We start from the raw sequence: 17667 nt of genomic DNA on the forward strand, positions 1-17667 counted from the left end.
AGCCGTAGAGGGAGACGGATTTGGAGGTTGGGAACAAACAGAGTTTGAGGGAAGGCATTGCAGGTCCGCACAGTTGTATGACACCAGGGAGTTATTCAGTTCAGTTTTTAGCCTTTGGGGAGTGTGATGGAACATTTGAGGTGTCTCCTAGCCTTTGTGCCAGCGGGTTGTGGCCACCTCCAGGCATGAATGGTACGCTTTGAGGAACTTGGAGTATGTCTCGACTGGACGTGAGGTTGCCTTGGTGGATGCAGTGAGGGCTCGGGAGGAACTGACCACCAGGTTGGAGGCAGTACTAGCGTGAGACGTAGCTCAGCATACCCAGTAGTTAGATGCCGGGAGGGCAGCGGGGGTGGCTATTGAGGACAAATTGGCTAGGGAGACAGTATCATTTGAGTAGCAGTTGGTGGAGGCTGAGACTGAAAAGCGTGTTTTGCAGACAAGTTTGGTTTAGGCACAGGAGGACTTTGATGTCAAAAGAAGCAATAATGGTGAAATCCGTACTTGAGCATCGGATGGTAGCAGAAAAGGGTTTTCAAGCGAGGACGCAGCAAGTGTATAAGTTCTGGGCTCCACTGGCGTCAGTAGTTCCTGCCATTCATCTCTATTTTGTATTAAGTCGTCCGGAGTCGACTTCTTTTCTTGGGGGGGATGATGTTGCTGGGAATAATCATTATGTTATGTTGTCATATTATGTTTATGTTGTCGTCGGTAATAATGAGTTACGGCGGTCAGTTAGTTAGTCGTCCCGAAGGGCAATTGGACGTGACGGTTGGTCGCACCCCTTCAGGTATTATATATTGCATACCTTTCCTTCGAAGTGGATCAGGATAGTCATGTAAAATGTAATGTTATAAGCACTTGATGTACATGGACCGTTGAATTAATACAGAGACTTGTTATTTAATGTATTTCCATTATGTTCTGTGCATTTACTTTCTGCATTTAACCGTTTACCCGAGAGGGCAAACAAGGCACTGTCTGGGCTGATAATAAGGTTAAGTCTGCATTCTGTTCTCTAACGTTCTCGGCCGACTCACCATAGATTCGCAGCTGCTCTGCTACCGGAGGAGTGAAAGAGGTGTGAAGCTCTTTGCTTGTAGCTGAATTCTCCCCTATTTCGTTGAACAATTGCATGACATCTTCACGTGATGGTTGTTCTTCAGTTCTTTCGAGCTCATGAGTCTCATCTATCCTTCGCTCTCCTTCGACGGTGGAGTCATCTTTGGCTGTATTGTGGAGCAGCAACTCGTGGCGGCTCTGTTGAGTAGGTTCATGCACTTTGACCCCCTAGGTGGATGGAATCTCTCCTTCCTCTATTTGATTGCCCAGTTCGGTCAATTCGAGGGCTCTTAGTTTAGTGTCTAGCACATTGGGCACAGGAGGATCATTCGCTTCAAATGCATTGATGTTGCTTTGGGAAGGCGGAGCAGGTATACAATCCAATTCTACTACATCGTCGGACGAACTGGGGTCCTTTGAAGATGAAGTGACCTCTGGTCTCTTTATAGGAATCTTCTCCCTTCTTGTTCTTTTGGACGTCCGAGTCCCTCTGCAAGCCTTAGCCTTCTTTCTTTTCTCTGGTTTCTCAGTTTCTTCCCGGGGTGCACTAGACATTCCTTCATCTTCTGAAGACTGAGAATCGAGGCTGCCCATTAAGTGGTAAGTGAACTGGACTCCCTCATGGATTAGCCTTTCAATCTGCTGATGTAACCATTGATCTGTGTATCTTGCTGGGGCTGCCATGACTGCCTCAAAATCAGTGATCAAGTCCTGGGACCAATCGACGCCTGGCAAGAGATGCCTTACTGCTTCAAATTCCCGGACTTGGAGGCAATTCCCTGAATCTGTGAGCTGATCTGGGACCCGACGGTATTCAAAGAGTCGCATTTGCTACACACTTAGTCTAGAATATTCCCGCCTCTTGACCTCGTAGTCATCAGAGCAATTCTTCCAATAGTCTTCAACTGATTCCTGTGCTCTGTACTGCCTACCATAGGCTCTCTTCGCCAGATTATCATGATCGAAATATTTTCTTGGAAAATGGTCCTGTAGGCCATAAGAGGCCAGCTTTGAAAGGGATTCCTCTGGTAGGGTAAGGGTCTTCAAGTGGACAAAATGGTTGCCTGTGATCTTGGGGAATGTGAATCCAGCCTGCTTGCTTTCTCGGAGTAAGATGCCGGCCGGGTGTGACTGCCTTGCGACCTCCATAAGAACTACTTTGTCGGTTGGGTACCGTGGAAGTCGGAGAGGGGCACCATCAAAGCCCGCTATTCGGATATGGGAGAACCTTGGGAACTCAATGAACCAAGCTCCATACCTCTGTACTAGAGTAGTAGCTTGCTTTGAGAGCCTTATGTGTAATCCTCCCTGCATTAGCCTGACTAGGCGCATTGTGAAGGCATCATTGACGCACTCATACTGGCCAACTGCATAAGCTAGGCTGCTCTTTTCCCTCTGAGCTATATCTTGGTAGTGCAGTTGCGCGTAACAATCATAGACCTTCACCTTACCAGGTCCATTCCCGATTTCACCTTTCATTATCAACCTTGGCAGTGGCTGGTTCTTGGCAAACATATAGACCAAATAAGAGGTCATGGTGAAGTACTTCTTCGTTTCGAGCTCAATCAGCTGAGTGTGGATGTTGTCGCTTATGATCTGAGCCCAATCAAACTTAGACTTCCCAAGAAAGACCTGCTCTGTAAAATAGAACATCCACTCTTCAAAGTAGTTGGACTTAGGAAGTCCCATGACTCGGCTGAGTAATGTGATCATATCCCCATGCTCATTATGAAAATCACTTCATGGGGTCTTCTTCCCAATTCTGGCACTTGAAAGCCTCTTCTCTTTGTACCATTCTTTGTTGATCAGTGCTTTGCATTGAGCCGGATTCATATCATATGCCCCTTGTGCTTCATCTATGGTTGTAGCTGTGGGATTGTTTGGAAAGGGGATGTCAAATGCATCGCCAATGGCCTCGGGAGTGAAGTTGGCGATGGTCATGTTCTCGAGGAGCACCAGTTTGGAATTTGGCTCATAATGCCGGGCAGCCTCTACCACTAATTCATAGTTCTATACCGCTGGAGGAAATCCTGTTGCTTGGGCGATGCCACTTTCCACCATCTGCCTAGGCTTACCATAGGCGTTAGGGGAGAAGATCCGATTCCTGAAGTCCTGGATGTCGATATGGCCTAGGTCGGTATCACCGATATTGTCCCAGCCGCTCTGAACTTTCGATTCCCTCAATCCTCCCCTTTGATACTGATACTTCATCCTCTCAACCTTGGGTGGGATATCCGACTTAGATGCTCGCGATGTCTCGGCCGTAGCGGGCGTCTTTGATGATTCTACCGCCGACTTAGGCATTTATCCTGCACAACCAGACGCGAATTACGAGGCGATACACAAAGAAGTAAGGCGGGTTAGATAGAGAATACCCTAGCATTCAAAGGATTAATTCAAAATTTAGATTGGGCATGGAGCGACATTTCTAGCTAAAAGGGCTTGATCAATTTTAAACCAAAGTATTTATGAAGATTTTGATCACGCATTTATACTTAACGTTCTGGATTTTGGATTAATTTTCAACAGAGACAAAGCATGAAAAGTTCTCCTAAGTTTGAAAATGCAATTTCTGGTTAAACCTTAGGAGTGAATTTTAAATTTTGACTACTTTGGACAACGTCCTCAAGCGAAAAAGATGCAATTTCGAAAATTGAAGCATTTTGATCAGATTTCGCACATACGCCTGTTTGATTTATAAGTATTTCAGATGATCACAGGAGACAGAGCATACTTACCTGACGAGAGTGGATGGCGAGAATTTGCCTGACTTTGCTGCGTGAAGACGAAGGGACGTTTCTGCAAAGTTTCGGATTCCAACGGTTATCTTTTTGATTTAAATTTTTTGCGGTTGCTGGATGAAAGAGAATTTATCATTTTAGATGGTTTTTTACCCTGGGCAATTGGCAATCTGAATTTGAATGATCTGGAAAAGATTATGCAACGTTTTACCTGAATATGAATCATGCGAAACTAGCTTCTTTTTTTTTTTTGCCTTCTAGAATCGGACGTGGTCTCCTAATATGAAATGCAGCAGCGTGGAGGGGGTTAATCAGATTTGAATGGCGTTTATTCTTCTTATTTTCGGACCTTGGAAAGTTTTGGAGGCCCTCACACTATTTGCAAGTGGAAACTTCGGACCTCTTAACGCTATTTGCAAGCATTGCAAAACCTTGGAGCCATGGCGTCCTTCACGATTTTGGCGATTTCTGGCGAATTTCGAAGTTCAACGCTTTGCCAAAAACTCCGGACCTAATGGGACATTTTGCGATTTTCGAAGCATTTAAGTGTTTTGCAAGGAAAAATCTTCGGACTTTTTAACGCTGTTTGCAAGCCTTAAATGAAACTTCAAACCCTTGGCTCGATTTTGCAAATCTCGAGGCTCTTAGATGTTTTCGCTATCTAAAAAAAGGGGGGGGTTTCAGACCTAAATGCCACTCGCGAAAACTTCGGACTAAAACGCGCTTTTACAAACTCGCACCAACTTCGGACCTCAATGCGTTTTTGGCAAATTTGGTATGTTTTGAAATTTTGGAGCTAGGGCCCGAAAATGGGCGTCTAAAGCGAATTTCGGACCTGGAGGAGCTTTTTGCAAGATTTCGCCCTTTTCAAATTTTCTAATTTTCACCCCATGGTCCGAAAATGGGCGTTTAAAGTGTTTTTCGGACCTTGGCCCACTTTTTGCAAGATTTCGCACTTTCACATTTCGCCCCAGGGTCCGAAAATGAGAGACCTAAGGTGAATTTTGGACCTAAACCATCCTTTGGCAAATTTCGGAGCTCTCAGCACCTTTTGCGATGTGTCATATTTTGAAATTTCGGAGCTAACGTCCAAATTTGGGGTTTAAAGTGAATTTCGGATCTGGAGGAGCTTTTCGCAACTTTCAACACTTTTCAAATTTCGCCCCAGGGTTCGAAAATGGACGCTTAAGTGTTTTCGGAGCTTAAAGGTCTTTTGCAAGATTTCACCTTTTTCGCATTCTCCAATTTTCGCTCGAAGGTCTGAATTTGAGCATTTCAAGTGAATTTCGCACCAAATAATAGATTTTGGGAATTTAAGAAAAAATTTAGACTCCAGACCAGTTTTCGCTAGGTCTACAAACTTGCATTTCGGAGGTTTCAGAATTTCAAGGCATTTGGGCAAGTTTCGCAACCTTGGCATTTTGGTCAGGAAATTCGATTCTTCATCAGCAGGCAAAAATCATCCTTCATTCAAATCCTACAAACACTCGCGCGGATAAACCTTATGCAATCTGCTTCGTAGCTCTTGTGCGAAAAACGATGACTTTGGTCCTCGTGCGACCTTTAGACGCACTGCTCTTGCTTGGCGGGCCTCGCCAATTTCTACCACCTTACGCCTATCCAAGGCGATTTTCAAAACTTCGAACAAACTCTTGGCACCGTGCCCGAGGGCTAGACTAGCCGGATGGATTCATCGGCTCTTTTCCTTGACATCATCACTTTATGGACTAGTCGCGGACTCGCTCGAAAAAACGCGACACTCTGTGCAAAACTCAGCAGGGCAAAGACGAAAGACTCAAAAACAGGAAAGGGGACCCTGTCGCCGACAAGGAGCGTGTGCAACGCACAACACAATCCAAGAGTCTGTTGAGGATATTTTTGAGGATCAATCACTCAAAGAGTCGTCGTTGTTTGAAGATGTGCTGATAGAGATGCCTAAGACTGCATTGTTCATGCAATCCGAAGATGCACTAACAGATGGTGCACTCCTCTTTCCTGAGTTCGAGTTCGGTTTTGAGATTGATTTTCAGCCTATACCACCGATGAAGAATTTGATGCTAGCTTGCACACATCGGATGCTATCGAGATGCTGCACCACCAATGGTGACCTCCTGATACAACAGCCGAAGACTCCCAACCGCAAGACACCCCGCATGACTCAGACACTTGCCAGGTTGTTTCTTTCCCTCTTGCTGTTAATTCTCAAAACTGTCAATTTGATTTTGAATATTCTGGGAAAACAACCTGTAAATGGATTAACCACGGACCTAACGAGCCTCCCCAACTAATAATTTTACTTGAGGTCTTGGTTAAACTCGAGAGTGGCCAGCTGAAATTTTTCTTTTTGGAATACAAAGACAAACAAGCCAAATTGAGAACTATTCCTGCTGCCCTGTTACTGCTGCACACACTGAAAAATCACCCCGGGTCGGGGACGCATGCATATAGTCCACCTTTTGTACAATCAGTCTCTTCTTGTACATAGTTAATTTAGGTTTTGTTTTCCGTTTTAGAGTAGGTTCTTTCCTGTCTTATCTTAGTTTCCTTGTTTTTCTGCTTTAGTTTAGTTTGCTTTCTGTAGTGTGGGTGTCCTTTCGAAAGGGGTTGCCTCCTCATCGTTTTTGTAGGGGTATGTTTGTTTTTCCCAACATTGGTATGCAAAGTCAAGAAGTTTTTTCCAGCTCATTTCTTGAATGCCGACTTTGGTAGAGCACCTAATTAACGGTTGCCCCTGTAGTCAGTCCATTTGGTTTAAGGCCTAGTCATTCTAAAAATTTAGTTGCTTACTGCGTTTTGTCACCAACATTTTGATCACCGCACAGTTAAACACTTAAGATCGCTTTCAACGGAAGTCATTGCAACTGAAAAATCCGAAGTTTTGCTTCAGCGACCACTGTAACGCTCAATCCCAGGTAAGCTTTACTGCTTACCAGCCAAAGTGGAAAAGTGAAAATAAAATAGAAAATCAAAAGAAAAGAAATCTGAAAAGCAAAGAAATACCAAAAAGTACTTGGCTTTGGGAGTGCAGACACCTTTGCCACTATTCAAAAAGAAAATTTATCGAAAACAAAGCAATCTCTGTGAGCTTATAGGCGATAACCTTGCCGGGGCTATGGACGCTCGCTGGCAACGGGGCTCTATCCAAGTTGCTTTTGGAGTATGAGTCTGCAAGGTAGCTTGCCTTGATCGAAGAATGATATTTCAACTTTCTCTAAGCTGGAATGAATTTCACTGCACACATTTGATTTTCAAGGTTGGTGACTCAATTCAATTTGTGACCTCATTTTTCTTTTGAATCTGTCTTTTGTCATTTGGGTTGTTTTCAGGGGTATAAATTAGAGATTTTGGGGTTTGATCCGGATAGTAATCCTTGAAATGTTCAGGAAAATTTCCCAGCCGAGTCGCCATTTGTTGTGCTCGCACACTGCACCCCATTTTCCTCAAATAGGGATCCCCATTTTTTGGTTTAAGTCTGCCCGCATAGTAGGGGAATGAGGACATTCCAAGCACCCTATGAATACCCGAAAACCATCAATAGAGGATGGAGTGAAATGTCAATAGGAGTAAAATCTCACAAATCAACTAAGTAGGCCGAAATTCGTAGAAAATGCCTAAAACTCTCAAAATCCTCTTTGAAATCGAAGTTGGAAATCACTAAGTTCATGATATTTGCTTGTAAGGCCGAGAAGCTTAGCAAATGACTTCAGTGCACAAAATGACCATGTGGGCCAAAATTGGTGGAAGGAAAACAAAGGGTGTTAAGCTTTTGTAATGTTCCCAGTTGGGGATTGGGTTATTTGGCGTCCAAGTCCTGCAAACAAACGTTAGTGTACAAACAATATGGAAGGTAATTAAACATATATATTTATTTGTGTAATTATACTAGAAAGAATGTGATACGTTATTCTACCCATTTAACCAATAATGTTAAACTAATTTATTGTTATCTATAAAAAGGATACAATACTTAGTTGGACCTTACCTGGATTGACCCAACCCTCTATCGAGAAACACTTCTTAGTTAGGAGCAATCCAAGATGTCGTCCTCCTAAGGTCTCTATTTGGGATCTCTATTAATGAGTGAAATCATTAATGCTCTCAAGCTTGGCAGAGATCCCACCCCTGCTCAAGCCCCTCTAGCTCTAACATATGCATATGGTTTAATCTCTACGATATATATCGTCTCTAAGAGATTCTCTATGAATCTCTCTCTGGATTCCTTTGGGAATCTTGGCATTTAACTCTGCTCTGAAAATGCCTCAACGATTCCTAGCTCTATAAATTTCCTCTAAAGTAATCTCTATTTCCTCTGTTTTAATTTTGAGTGTATTTCTACAATCTTATGGTAATTTTTTTATTTTTATTTTTAACATTACTAATATATTACTATTATAATATAATCCTGAAAGTATCCCTGTTTCTATAAATGTTATTATAATTCTGGGTGCATCCCTATGTTGCTAATTATGAATACATCCCTGCAACGTTAATTCTAAATGCATCTCTGTTATTTTAGAATGCACCTCTGTGTTTGATCGGCTATTCTATTTAAGTCTATCTGATTCGAATTTATACAATATTATTTATGAGATATTTGCTATGGCTTAGGGTGAACCACTTACAAATTACTTGCTGGAGGTGTATCCTGGATATGCTGGGAACGCTTCCCTCTTCCCACGATTTGCTTCCAACCTGGTATTCTCTTCCTATCCTCCTTTTTCCTCCTCAGCGCAACCTTGTGGTCCTTAAGTATTCTGCTTGGTTCCCGTCAAGGGGCGTGACTCTTGTGCGTGACCCTGTGCGTGACTCCCGTGCATGACTTCTGTGCATGACTATTGTATTTTTGTTTGCCTATGTTTAATCTTTTCGTGACTTTAATTTTTGTTTTGCCTGATTAAAAATAAAGTTGTGTATAATAAAACATAGTTTCGTTTCTTTATTTTAATTTATTACCCACTCCAATGCTCCTTAACATTATTTACGGGTTACTTTCTTATATATTTGTTTCATCATTATTAATTTATATTTACTAAGATTTATTCTTTATTAATTATTATTTGCCCCTTATGTTATTTGTAGCATTTAATTAAAAGGTGATATATATATATATATATATATATATATATATATATAAAGAAATGAATAATAATTAAATAATAATTAATTATTATTTGCCCCTTATGTTATTTGTAGAATTTGATTAAAAGGTGATATATATATATATATAAATGAATAATAATTAAATAATAATTAATAATTATTTATTTATTAATAATTAAAATTGTTGTGTATTTGACAAGAATAAGGTATCAGGGTATATTAATCGGGGGTCATTGCAGCTTTCAAATGCCCCTCCCAGGCCGAAATATGAGAGGATTAATGACAGAAGAAAGTCTTTAGAAACCGAAAACATCGAAACTCTTGAAATCTCTCACAGGCCCGAATTTTTTTTAAGACAAGATAACTAGAAGAGAAGTCGCGTTAAACCTTTAGTCAGCCCGAAAACAATAAAGGCAATGAGGTTTACAAAACACCTTAATAGGCCGAGTTTGCAAAGCGTTCAAGGAGCCCGAAAATTGCAAAGGGAGGATGTCGAAATTTGAAATCTTGTATTTTTAGGTCAATACCCGAACAAAGTGTAAATCGCATCAAATTTCATACAAGGGTCCTCCCGTTCGAAAATGGGCATAACTCGTGAAAAGGCCTTCAAGGCCGAAGGCACTCTAACTTCCAAAATCGGCATTTTGGCCGAAATTCTCCCACAACTCACAAAGTAAACCAAATTCGCGAATTTACTCAATAACCCGAAAACTCAGGCTTAGAAACTTGACTTATAAGCCGAAATTGGCTAATAAATTTGAAATCGTGCATTTCTTCCATGTAGGCCGAAAAAAAGATAAATGTGTTTGAAGTCTGCAAAAAGGCCTACATGGCCGAAAAGACATAAGTAGCACGATCTTGGAGTTCATGAGCTGAAAGGAGAAGCTCGCCTAATCTCCTCACAGGATGGAAAGGGGTAAATATGTTTAAGGTTCGCCAAAAAGGAGTTCGAAGATTCGAAAATGTTAAAATCACAATATAGCCAAATGTCAAAAAGGAGAAATAGGGCGATATAACTTAAAATCTCGCAAACATGTCCATTTAGATGAAATAACAAGCAGGAACTAAGTCGTGCATCTTGGGAAAGAGGCCGAAATGTAAGCAACCTCACAAATTGGCCTAAATGGGCGAAATATGAGGAAAGCCCCATTCAACCAAAACATAAAAGAAAGACTCAAAAGACTAAAGTCACCGAAAATCGCGAGTTAGAAAAGAGGAAAAGGGTCTAAGTTCCAAAATCGGCTCATAAAACTGAAATGCGAGAACGTCCGAATTCGTGCCAAAAGATCAAAAGGGGCGAAAAACCTCTCAAATTGCCCAAAACCTCCTAGATGGCCGAATTTAAATTCAAAAGGAGTGGCTTTCACTTCAAATTCAAAATCTCACAAAGAGCTTCTCACGCCCGACTTCGCCAAACAAAAGCTCGACCTTGCCTAAGAAATTTAATGTTTGTTAAATTAAATTAATTAATTTTTCAAATTGATTGTTCGTAGGTCGAAGGCGTCGTTGGGAAAAACCAAGAGAAACCCTGAAAGGCAAATCGAGGAAGGATCACAAGCGAAGCTGGAACATGGAGGAGAAAAGATGCAAAGCGCGAGATTGCAAAACCGAGCATTAGAAAGTGTGCCGTTGAACAACAAGCTAAAGTCCACGACCGAGACCAAAGACCGAAGACCATACAAAATGCTCAAAGTATGCATTCCGGAGAAATGCACAGCTGGATTTAATTCAAGAAATTAAGTTTGGAAAACTGAAATTGTTTAAATGTAAAACTGCTTGTGGGCCCCATTTAAGATATTTTGAAACAAAGGGGAAACAAGTCAGTTGTCGACAGTTATGTTCAACCACCGGATAGACCCAAATTGAATCCAAACAGTTGTAGGCAGTTGAGGAGGGTGGTTGGGTGGATGACTGAGAGTTTAATAGGCATGGGTTAAAGCTGCCAGCTTCTGGAAGGCAGATTGCAACCCTTGGATGCAGTCAATCCTGGCCACCGGTTCAAATTGTAAATCTATAAAAGGAAGGATGCCTCTCAATGTAAAAAGTTAGAATTTTGTGGTTAGAATTTTGTAGTTAGATTTTAGAAGTTAGAATAGGTTATATTTTAGGAATAGCATAGAGATGCTGCAGAAATTGTTGTAATGGCAGCCGAAATCAATATATAGACATTGATTTGGTGTTTATCATCTTGTTTTCATTTTGTTTGCATGGTTTCTTTCAGCTAGTTAATTTTAGAGTGCAAGAATTTCAATGGTGAAGTGTAGAGGGGTATTTGATGCATTTCTGGTTCATACCATTGGGGGTCTGCTGATTGTAGGTCACCGTGCATGGCTAGTCTGAACCCAAACTGTGCTTAGTTCAACTGTAGGTGTTCGTCTTAGGCTGCGCCAGAATTGGGTATCTAAATGAATGTCTCCGGTCTAAAAATCCTTCATCCCTTGGGGCTTGCACCGTTCTTGTCTAGTTGTGAGGGTGTCTCTGGCAAAACAAGAACTGGTTTATTGAAATTTGTCTACCTGCTGCATCAACCTTTATCATCCTTGTCCTTAGGTCTCCTAAACCCTTCCTCTTTTCTTTTTATTTCGTAGTTTGAGAATTGCAGCAGACCAGCTTGTTGCAGAACGTAAGTCCCCTTGTGCTCCCAGCAAATCACATCAATCACTGAGTAATCCCGCAATCAAGACCTGACAATCGAAACCTTGAGGTCGTCCCCATTGATCAATTGAAACAGCATTAGGGATTTCCTTATCTCAAGAGAGGATAGGGTGCTTAGCATTCTATTTTGTGTTGGTCGGATGGAGTCGTAGCAATGCGAGTTTAGCCACGTCAACATAGTCCAAGGCCACTTTGAGGCAAATGTTTGTGAGGAATGGCCTACATCATAATATGAAAATACCAATGCAGGGGTTGACACGATTGATTGGGTTTTTGATGAGTAGAGTTTTTGGCAACTGGCCATTGAGATTGTAGAGGTAACTTTCCATTATATTTTTGTTTGTATTTCCAATTAGTTTTCTTATTTTTGTTCACACTTATTTATGTTAATGCTTCGCAATGATTGAATCTCACAGAGCCTTTGGTTGTTCTCCTACAAGTTGCTAATGAAGAGAAGCCTGCAATGGGCTACATATATAAGGGTATGGATAGGTCAACGAAAGCCATTAGATTTGTTTAATCAAGGGTTGAGGAGAAGTACCATCCCATACGGGAGATCATTGATCAACAATGGTACCTTCATCTTCACTAGCCTTTACATGCAGCTACCTACTTCCACAATATGACATTCCAATTTCTCCCAGATTTCAATGCCAATGAGGTGTTGAGTGGGCTCTAGCCAATTGTAGAGAAAATGACACTTGATTCATTAGTTGGAGCGAAGATAGATACTGAGATAGATATCTTTAAGCTTGCACAAGAAGATCTCTTTGCACGAGAGATATGCATGGCAAGTCGAACAACATTGCAACCAAGTAAAAATTTATTAAAGGTACAATTTAAAATTAAAAATTAAACTTTTCTCTCTTTTACCATTTTACATTAATAATTTAATATTGAAAGCAAACTGTGTAAGTCAGAGTTACAAAATAAAATTGATTTTTATTTTTTCTCATTTCAGATGCACGGTGGGAGATGTTTGGTGCTAAGGTGCCAAATCTTCAAAGAATTGCAATTCATGTTTTGAAGCAAGCCATGTAGTGCTTCAAGATGTGAGCACAATTGGAGTTTGTTTGAGCACATACACTCCAAAAAGCACAATATGTTGTTGGTGTATATTCATTACAACCTTCACCTCCATCACAAACAAATCTTGGGTGTTGAATTGTTTTCTATCAATTTAGAGGAGGTTGATCCACAGTTAGATTGGATCACTAAGGTTGGCGATCTTGTCTTCAACAATGATGACTTGTCATGGGTTGATCAGATGGATTGAGCAGCAAAGGTGGTAGCCATGTAAGAGGACGACGGAGCACAAGGAGACACCTTCGATGTTGGTGTGGATATTGCTATCATGGCTGCATCATCATCTAACACCTATCTTAGATGCCCATGTAGGAGAGATGAGTGATATAGGCTCCTTTGAGCCATTGTCTATAGACTTCTAGCTTTTGTTTTGATATTTGTTTGGAACTTTTGATGCCATGGATTTCATATTCCATGAGTATACATTGGACAATATTTATATATTTAAATGTGTTATTTCTTTTAGCTAAAATTTGCATTTATACTTATGTCATCAATGTATACTTGTATGTGATCAAAATAGCTTCTATTTGATGAGATTATTGTGTCTTTAAGGATTATTTATTTAAGGGTGTATGAAGAGAGTTTTTGATCCTTTAAAAATGTTCAAGTTTCTAGGGTTTTTCAATTTGCCAAGTCTTTGCTGAGTCTGGGCATTGAGTTCGAGTCCAAAATCAGCTTGCCGAGTTCAAGTCTTATAACACTACTATAAATTTTTTGTTCTTTGAGGGTAGAATCATCAAATTATATCTCAGATCGACTCTAATCAGATAATAATAGACTGAACTATAGAAATTATTAAAGGAAACAACACGTAGCACTTTCACTTGCAAGATTAGCTATTCTAACATTAGGAGAAAATATATACTTCAAGATTAGTACAGCAATTTCTAAATATACATACAAGCACTTCAAAGCCCACATGACACTAAATCTTACAAGAATAAGTATACATGTATAGGATTTATTTTAAGCTATCTAAATCTTCTAAAAATGTTATTTCTGTTCTTGCAAAATATAAATCTAAAACACTTGCAAACCAATTTTTCACTAAATTCAACTATATGGATAGATGACTTGAAATTTTATAGTATGCTTTAATCACATAGGATTTTAATCAACTTGGTCAATAAAACAACTCTCACCTTATTGGTGGCAGATCCATACTTGTTGCCTCTCTTGAGAAAGTTTCTGGAAAAGGAAGACTTGTATCAACCAAACGATGCCTGCTTTAGCCAATAAAATCCCACTTCTTTAATATAAATGTAACAAAGAGTTGATGAAAATTTTGAACAAGTTAAGGCACAAACAAATCTGTTGAATATCAAAAAAATTCAAAAAATGTTAAATAGCTCTTACACTCCATGAATGAAGTGGAGAGTTTAAATGATCTGTGAACTCTCTAAAACAAGCAGAATTCAAGAATCATATATTATGATAGCATACTGTGCTACTTGTAATCAAATGACAATGTTAGGGAGAGAGTTGTTGATCGAAGTAAGAACAAAACATGCTGCAATAAAATAATTCCACACAATAGCTCAATATTTTATCCTAGAAACCCTCGGAAGAGACAAAAATCAGACCATAGTAATGGCAAATGATATAACACCAATATCAAAGTAGTAAAATTTACTAAGTAAAATTCATTGTTTAAATCCAAGCTGCCACTTGGTTCTTTAATGACATATTCTATTGTCTCAACCCTTCTATCACAGTATGAACAACTGAATCCTTATTTCCTTTGTTCAATACAATTTTAAATACTAGTTTTGCACCTCCATTTATAGATTTATGCAAACAGGAATATTGTCCTGGCCCATGGAAGTTTTCCCACATGTACTAGAAGCTGAAATGGTGGCCATTTAGTTCATATTCTAAATTTCTTGGTTGTACAGTCAAGGATCAGTACCAGTCACAAAATATCCTAGTCAGTTCCCCAGCCACAGTCCTGACCCATTTCTTAATCAACCTTGTCTGCTTTCTGTGCATTTGATATATATATTTTACTCTTCCCAAAAATACATCTCTATATACATTTTTATTATATCATGATACTTACTAATCAAAAGTAGTTTGTTTCACGGAAATACTGTTGTGAAATAATATAGAGCCTTTCACAGCTTTTCATTAAGTGTTTCTCTAATGTTCAAAAGATAAAATACGATCAACATTTAGGGCACTTAGGATGTAACGTCCCTGTGAGACCTTTTCTAATTTCCATTTTTTGAGTCAATTATGCATATAATTCTTATGGAAATATTGCTTTGTAAGACATATCAAGAATACTCCACTAAGTGCCTAATTAGTGAGCCTGAAGTGTTCCAATAGACAGTAATATCTACTTCCTTATGTAGTAATTTCTGATACCAACTTCTATATATTGCCCCAAGAGAAGTTTGATCTGAATTCTAATGTAAATTCCAACAAAGAAGGTCTGTAATTATAAATTAAGAGAATATATATGCAGAAGGTGTTATGGAGTACAATGATTCACTTAGTTTATAACTGGCATAAGAAAGAATATATTGTCCGATCCCTTATTGATCACTCTCTGAATGATGATTTACAACCATGCGATTGAATATTTATGGATTGGGTATGAAAGAATTGAAGTTCTGATTCTGACCGCTATTCCTGATAAATCACTTTGTAATCATGCAATCTCTTTGACACTGTCTCTGTCTAATCCACTCTTGTTCATGCGTCGTTTGCCTTGGAATGGGGTGAGTAGGCACCACCTTCACTCAGTTGTTCCAATGCTCTTTTGAGCACTACAAGTATGAGATAAGTATATAAAAACAAATCTGTCCCTTTTGATGAGTTCGTTATCCTCCCTTAATATGCAACGAAGGGGCGTGATGTGAGAAGTTGTATCTCCACATCCATAACCCTCGCAAACAACTGAATTAATTATGTACCAAATTGTGCCTCCTCCTTCTTACCAACAATGTCATTAGTTAGTGAATTAACTTCAGATTGTATTGACTCCTTCCTTGGATAGTACATGAAACGTCCTTATGCCTTTGATCGATGCCCTTTTCCTTAGATGTTTTGTCTATGTTGTCTAGGTGATTTCATAAAGCTACTTCTACAATATCTTGCAATATGTCCATAGTTATTGCATTTGTAGCATACAACACTGTAGTTCACTAGAGGAACATAAGAATAATAACATGTGTTTTACACTCCCTTGCTCTATGCCCAAAATGATTACATGAATAGCAATAACCATAGATGGTGCTCTTGAACCTGTATGTATACACTTGCCTCAGAGGAAAGAACTTCTTGAAATTGTCCTTGTTAACTTTAGGAGGAGTCTTTGTCTTCTAGCTACCTTCATTTCTAATAGGGCTTTTGAAAGTATCTTCAAGTCTTTTTGTCTTTCCCTTATTTGTCTTCTTAGGAGTCTCTTTGGAATCTTCCTTGAATGCTTGATTTTCTTTATAGCCAAGTCCTATTTTATTAGACACTGACCTTTGCCCATTAATGATGTCATCTAGGATTTTGATGTTCTTTATAAACTTGAGGCTTGTGTTTAATTTGGTAGATGTCTTCTCCAATTCTTTCCTCATGGAAACAATTTGACACTCTACCTTTTAACAATTTTCTTCCTTTGCTTTCAATTGGAATTTTACCTCTTCTTCACTCTTTTTCCTTTCTTCAATATGAGCTTTTAAATCTATGATCACTTTTTCATATTCTTCAAGAATGTTAGCCTTTGATCCACACTCTTCTTGAAACTATATTATTAGCTTGAGAATTATCTTCTCAAATTCTTCAAGGCTTTGCATTAACCCTGCATTAGATTCATTTGACTCTTGAAGTTGTAGCTCAAGTTTTTGGTTCTTCTTTCTAAGTTTTTCAATCTCATCCATAGCATGATAGAGTTCTTCCTCAAAACTCTCTTCATCATCATCTTCATTATTCATATCGACATTCTCATCACATTCTTTTGACTCCTCTTCTAAGTTAATCTCTTCTTTACTCACAAGATGATTTTCTCTTTTGAAGAATTCATCTTTTGTTGCCAAGGGTGTTCTATCTATCACCTCATTACTTGTATTTGGTGCTTTGTCATCAATACCCTGCTTGATATTTCCTTTGTTTCTTCCATGTGTGCTTCCAAAATTTATATTGATTAACTATTAAGTTATTCCATGGTAACGACTATTAAGTTTTTCCATGTGTACTTCCATGGTAACTTAATCAGTGTTTTCCCAGAACATAATGGTGTAGATAGTGGGAGCGACACCAGCACTGCTTGTTGATCCACTAAACCAGCCAATGACATCAATGCTCTCAATGAAGAGCAATTTGATCATTTCTATTGATTTTATGTGTAGATGTGCTAATATAAACCATTTTAATTTATTTTTACCATTTGGCAATAGACATTGAATTATAAATCGTAAGTTGTGTTTGCATTTGATTCTGCACATTTTTGTGCACATAATGTGTATCTATATATAGTATAACAAAACTTATTAGAATATTAAAATAATGTTAATTTTAGTATTAATGCTCAATAGTGTATATTCTATTTTAGTAAGATCGTCTACGATCTTCTCAGTAGTTTCTTATTAGAAACTTGCTATTCTTGTAAATACTCTTGTATTATTTATGAGCGTCTTGCTCATTCTGTAAATCAATCAATACTTTGAAATCCATTGCGTGTCTCGCACTGTTTTATGGTATCAGAGCCTGAATAAAGAATTTGTGAATTCTTTTCTGAGACTTTTTGGGCCTCTTAGTTTTGCTGCAGATTTTCGAAAAAATTTTGTGTTCAAAAGTCCGTTTTGGACTGTGTTTATGCCGTGTAACGGGATTCTTCCTGTTTGTGTCTGTCTGGCGAGGGTTTTCGGCATTTTTCAGTGCGGTACAGACCGACCATTTTTTCTGCAACCTGCAACTTGGTCAAACCTACGTTTTTTGACTTTCGGCTAGGGTTTTGACCCTCCAGATTCAATTGAAAATTTTTTCTGAGTACAGATTCGTGGTGGGTTTTTCAAGATCTCAACTG

General features: G+C 39.1%; 1 protein-coding gene across 3 annotated transcripts in view; it reads right to left on the reverse strand.

Moving 5' to 3' along the window:
- Window positions 1-17667, reverse strand: part of LOC131034013 (isoamylase 2, chloroplastic) — a 374673-nt gene that overhangs the window by 19091 nt on the left and 337915 nt on the right. For all 3 annotated transcript variants that reach the window (XM_057965350.2, XM_057965347.2, XM_057965346.2), the window contains one exon: window positions 13790-13870. In XM_057965350.2, the coding sequence (XP_057821333.2) occupies window positions 13790-13870 (81 nt within the window). The remainder of the gene's footprint in view (window positions 1-13789; window positions 13871-17667) is intronic.

This window comes from Cryptomeria japonica, chromosome 2 (assembly GCF_030272615.1).
Source record: "Cryptomeria japonica chromosome 2, Sugi_1.0, whole genome shotgun sequence".
Taxonomy (NCBI): Eukaryota; Viridiplantae; Streptophyta; class Pinopsida; order Cupressales; family Cupressaceae; genus Cryptomeria; species Cryptomeria japonica.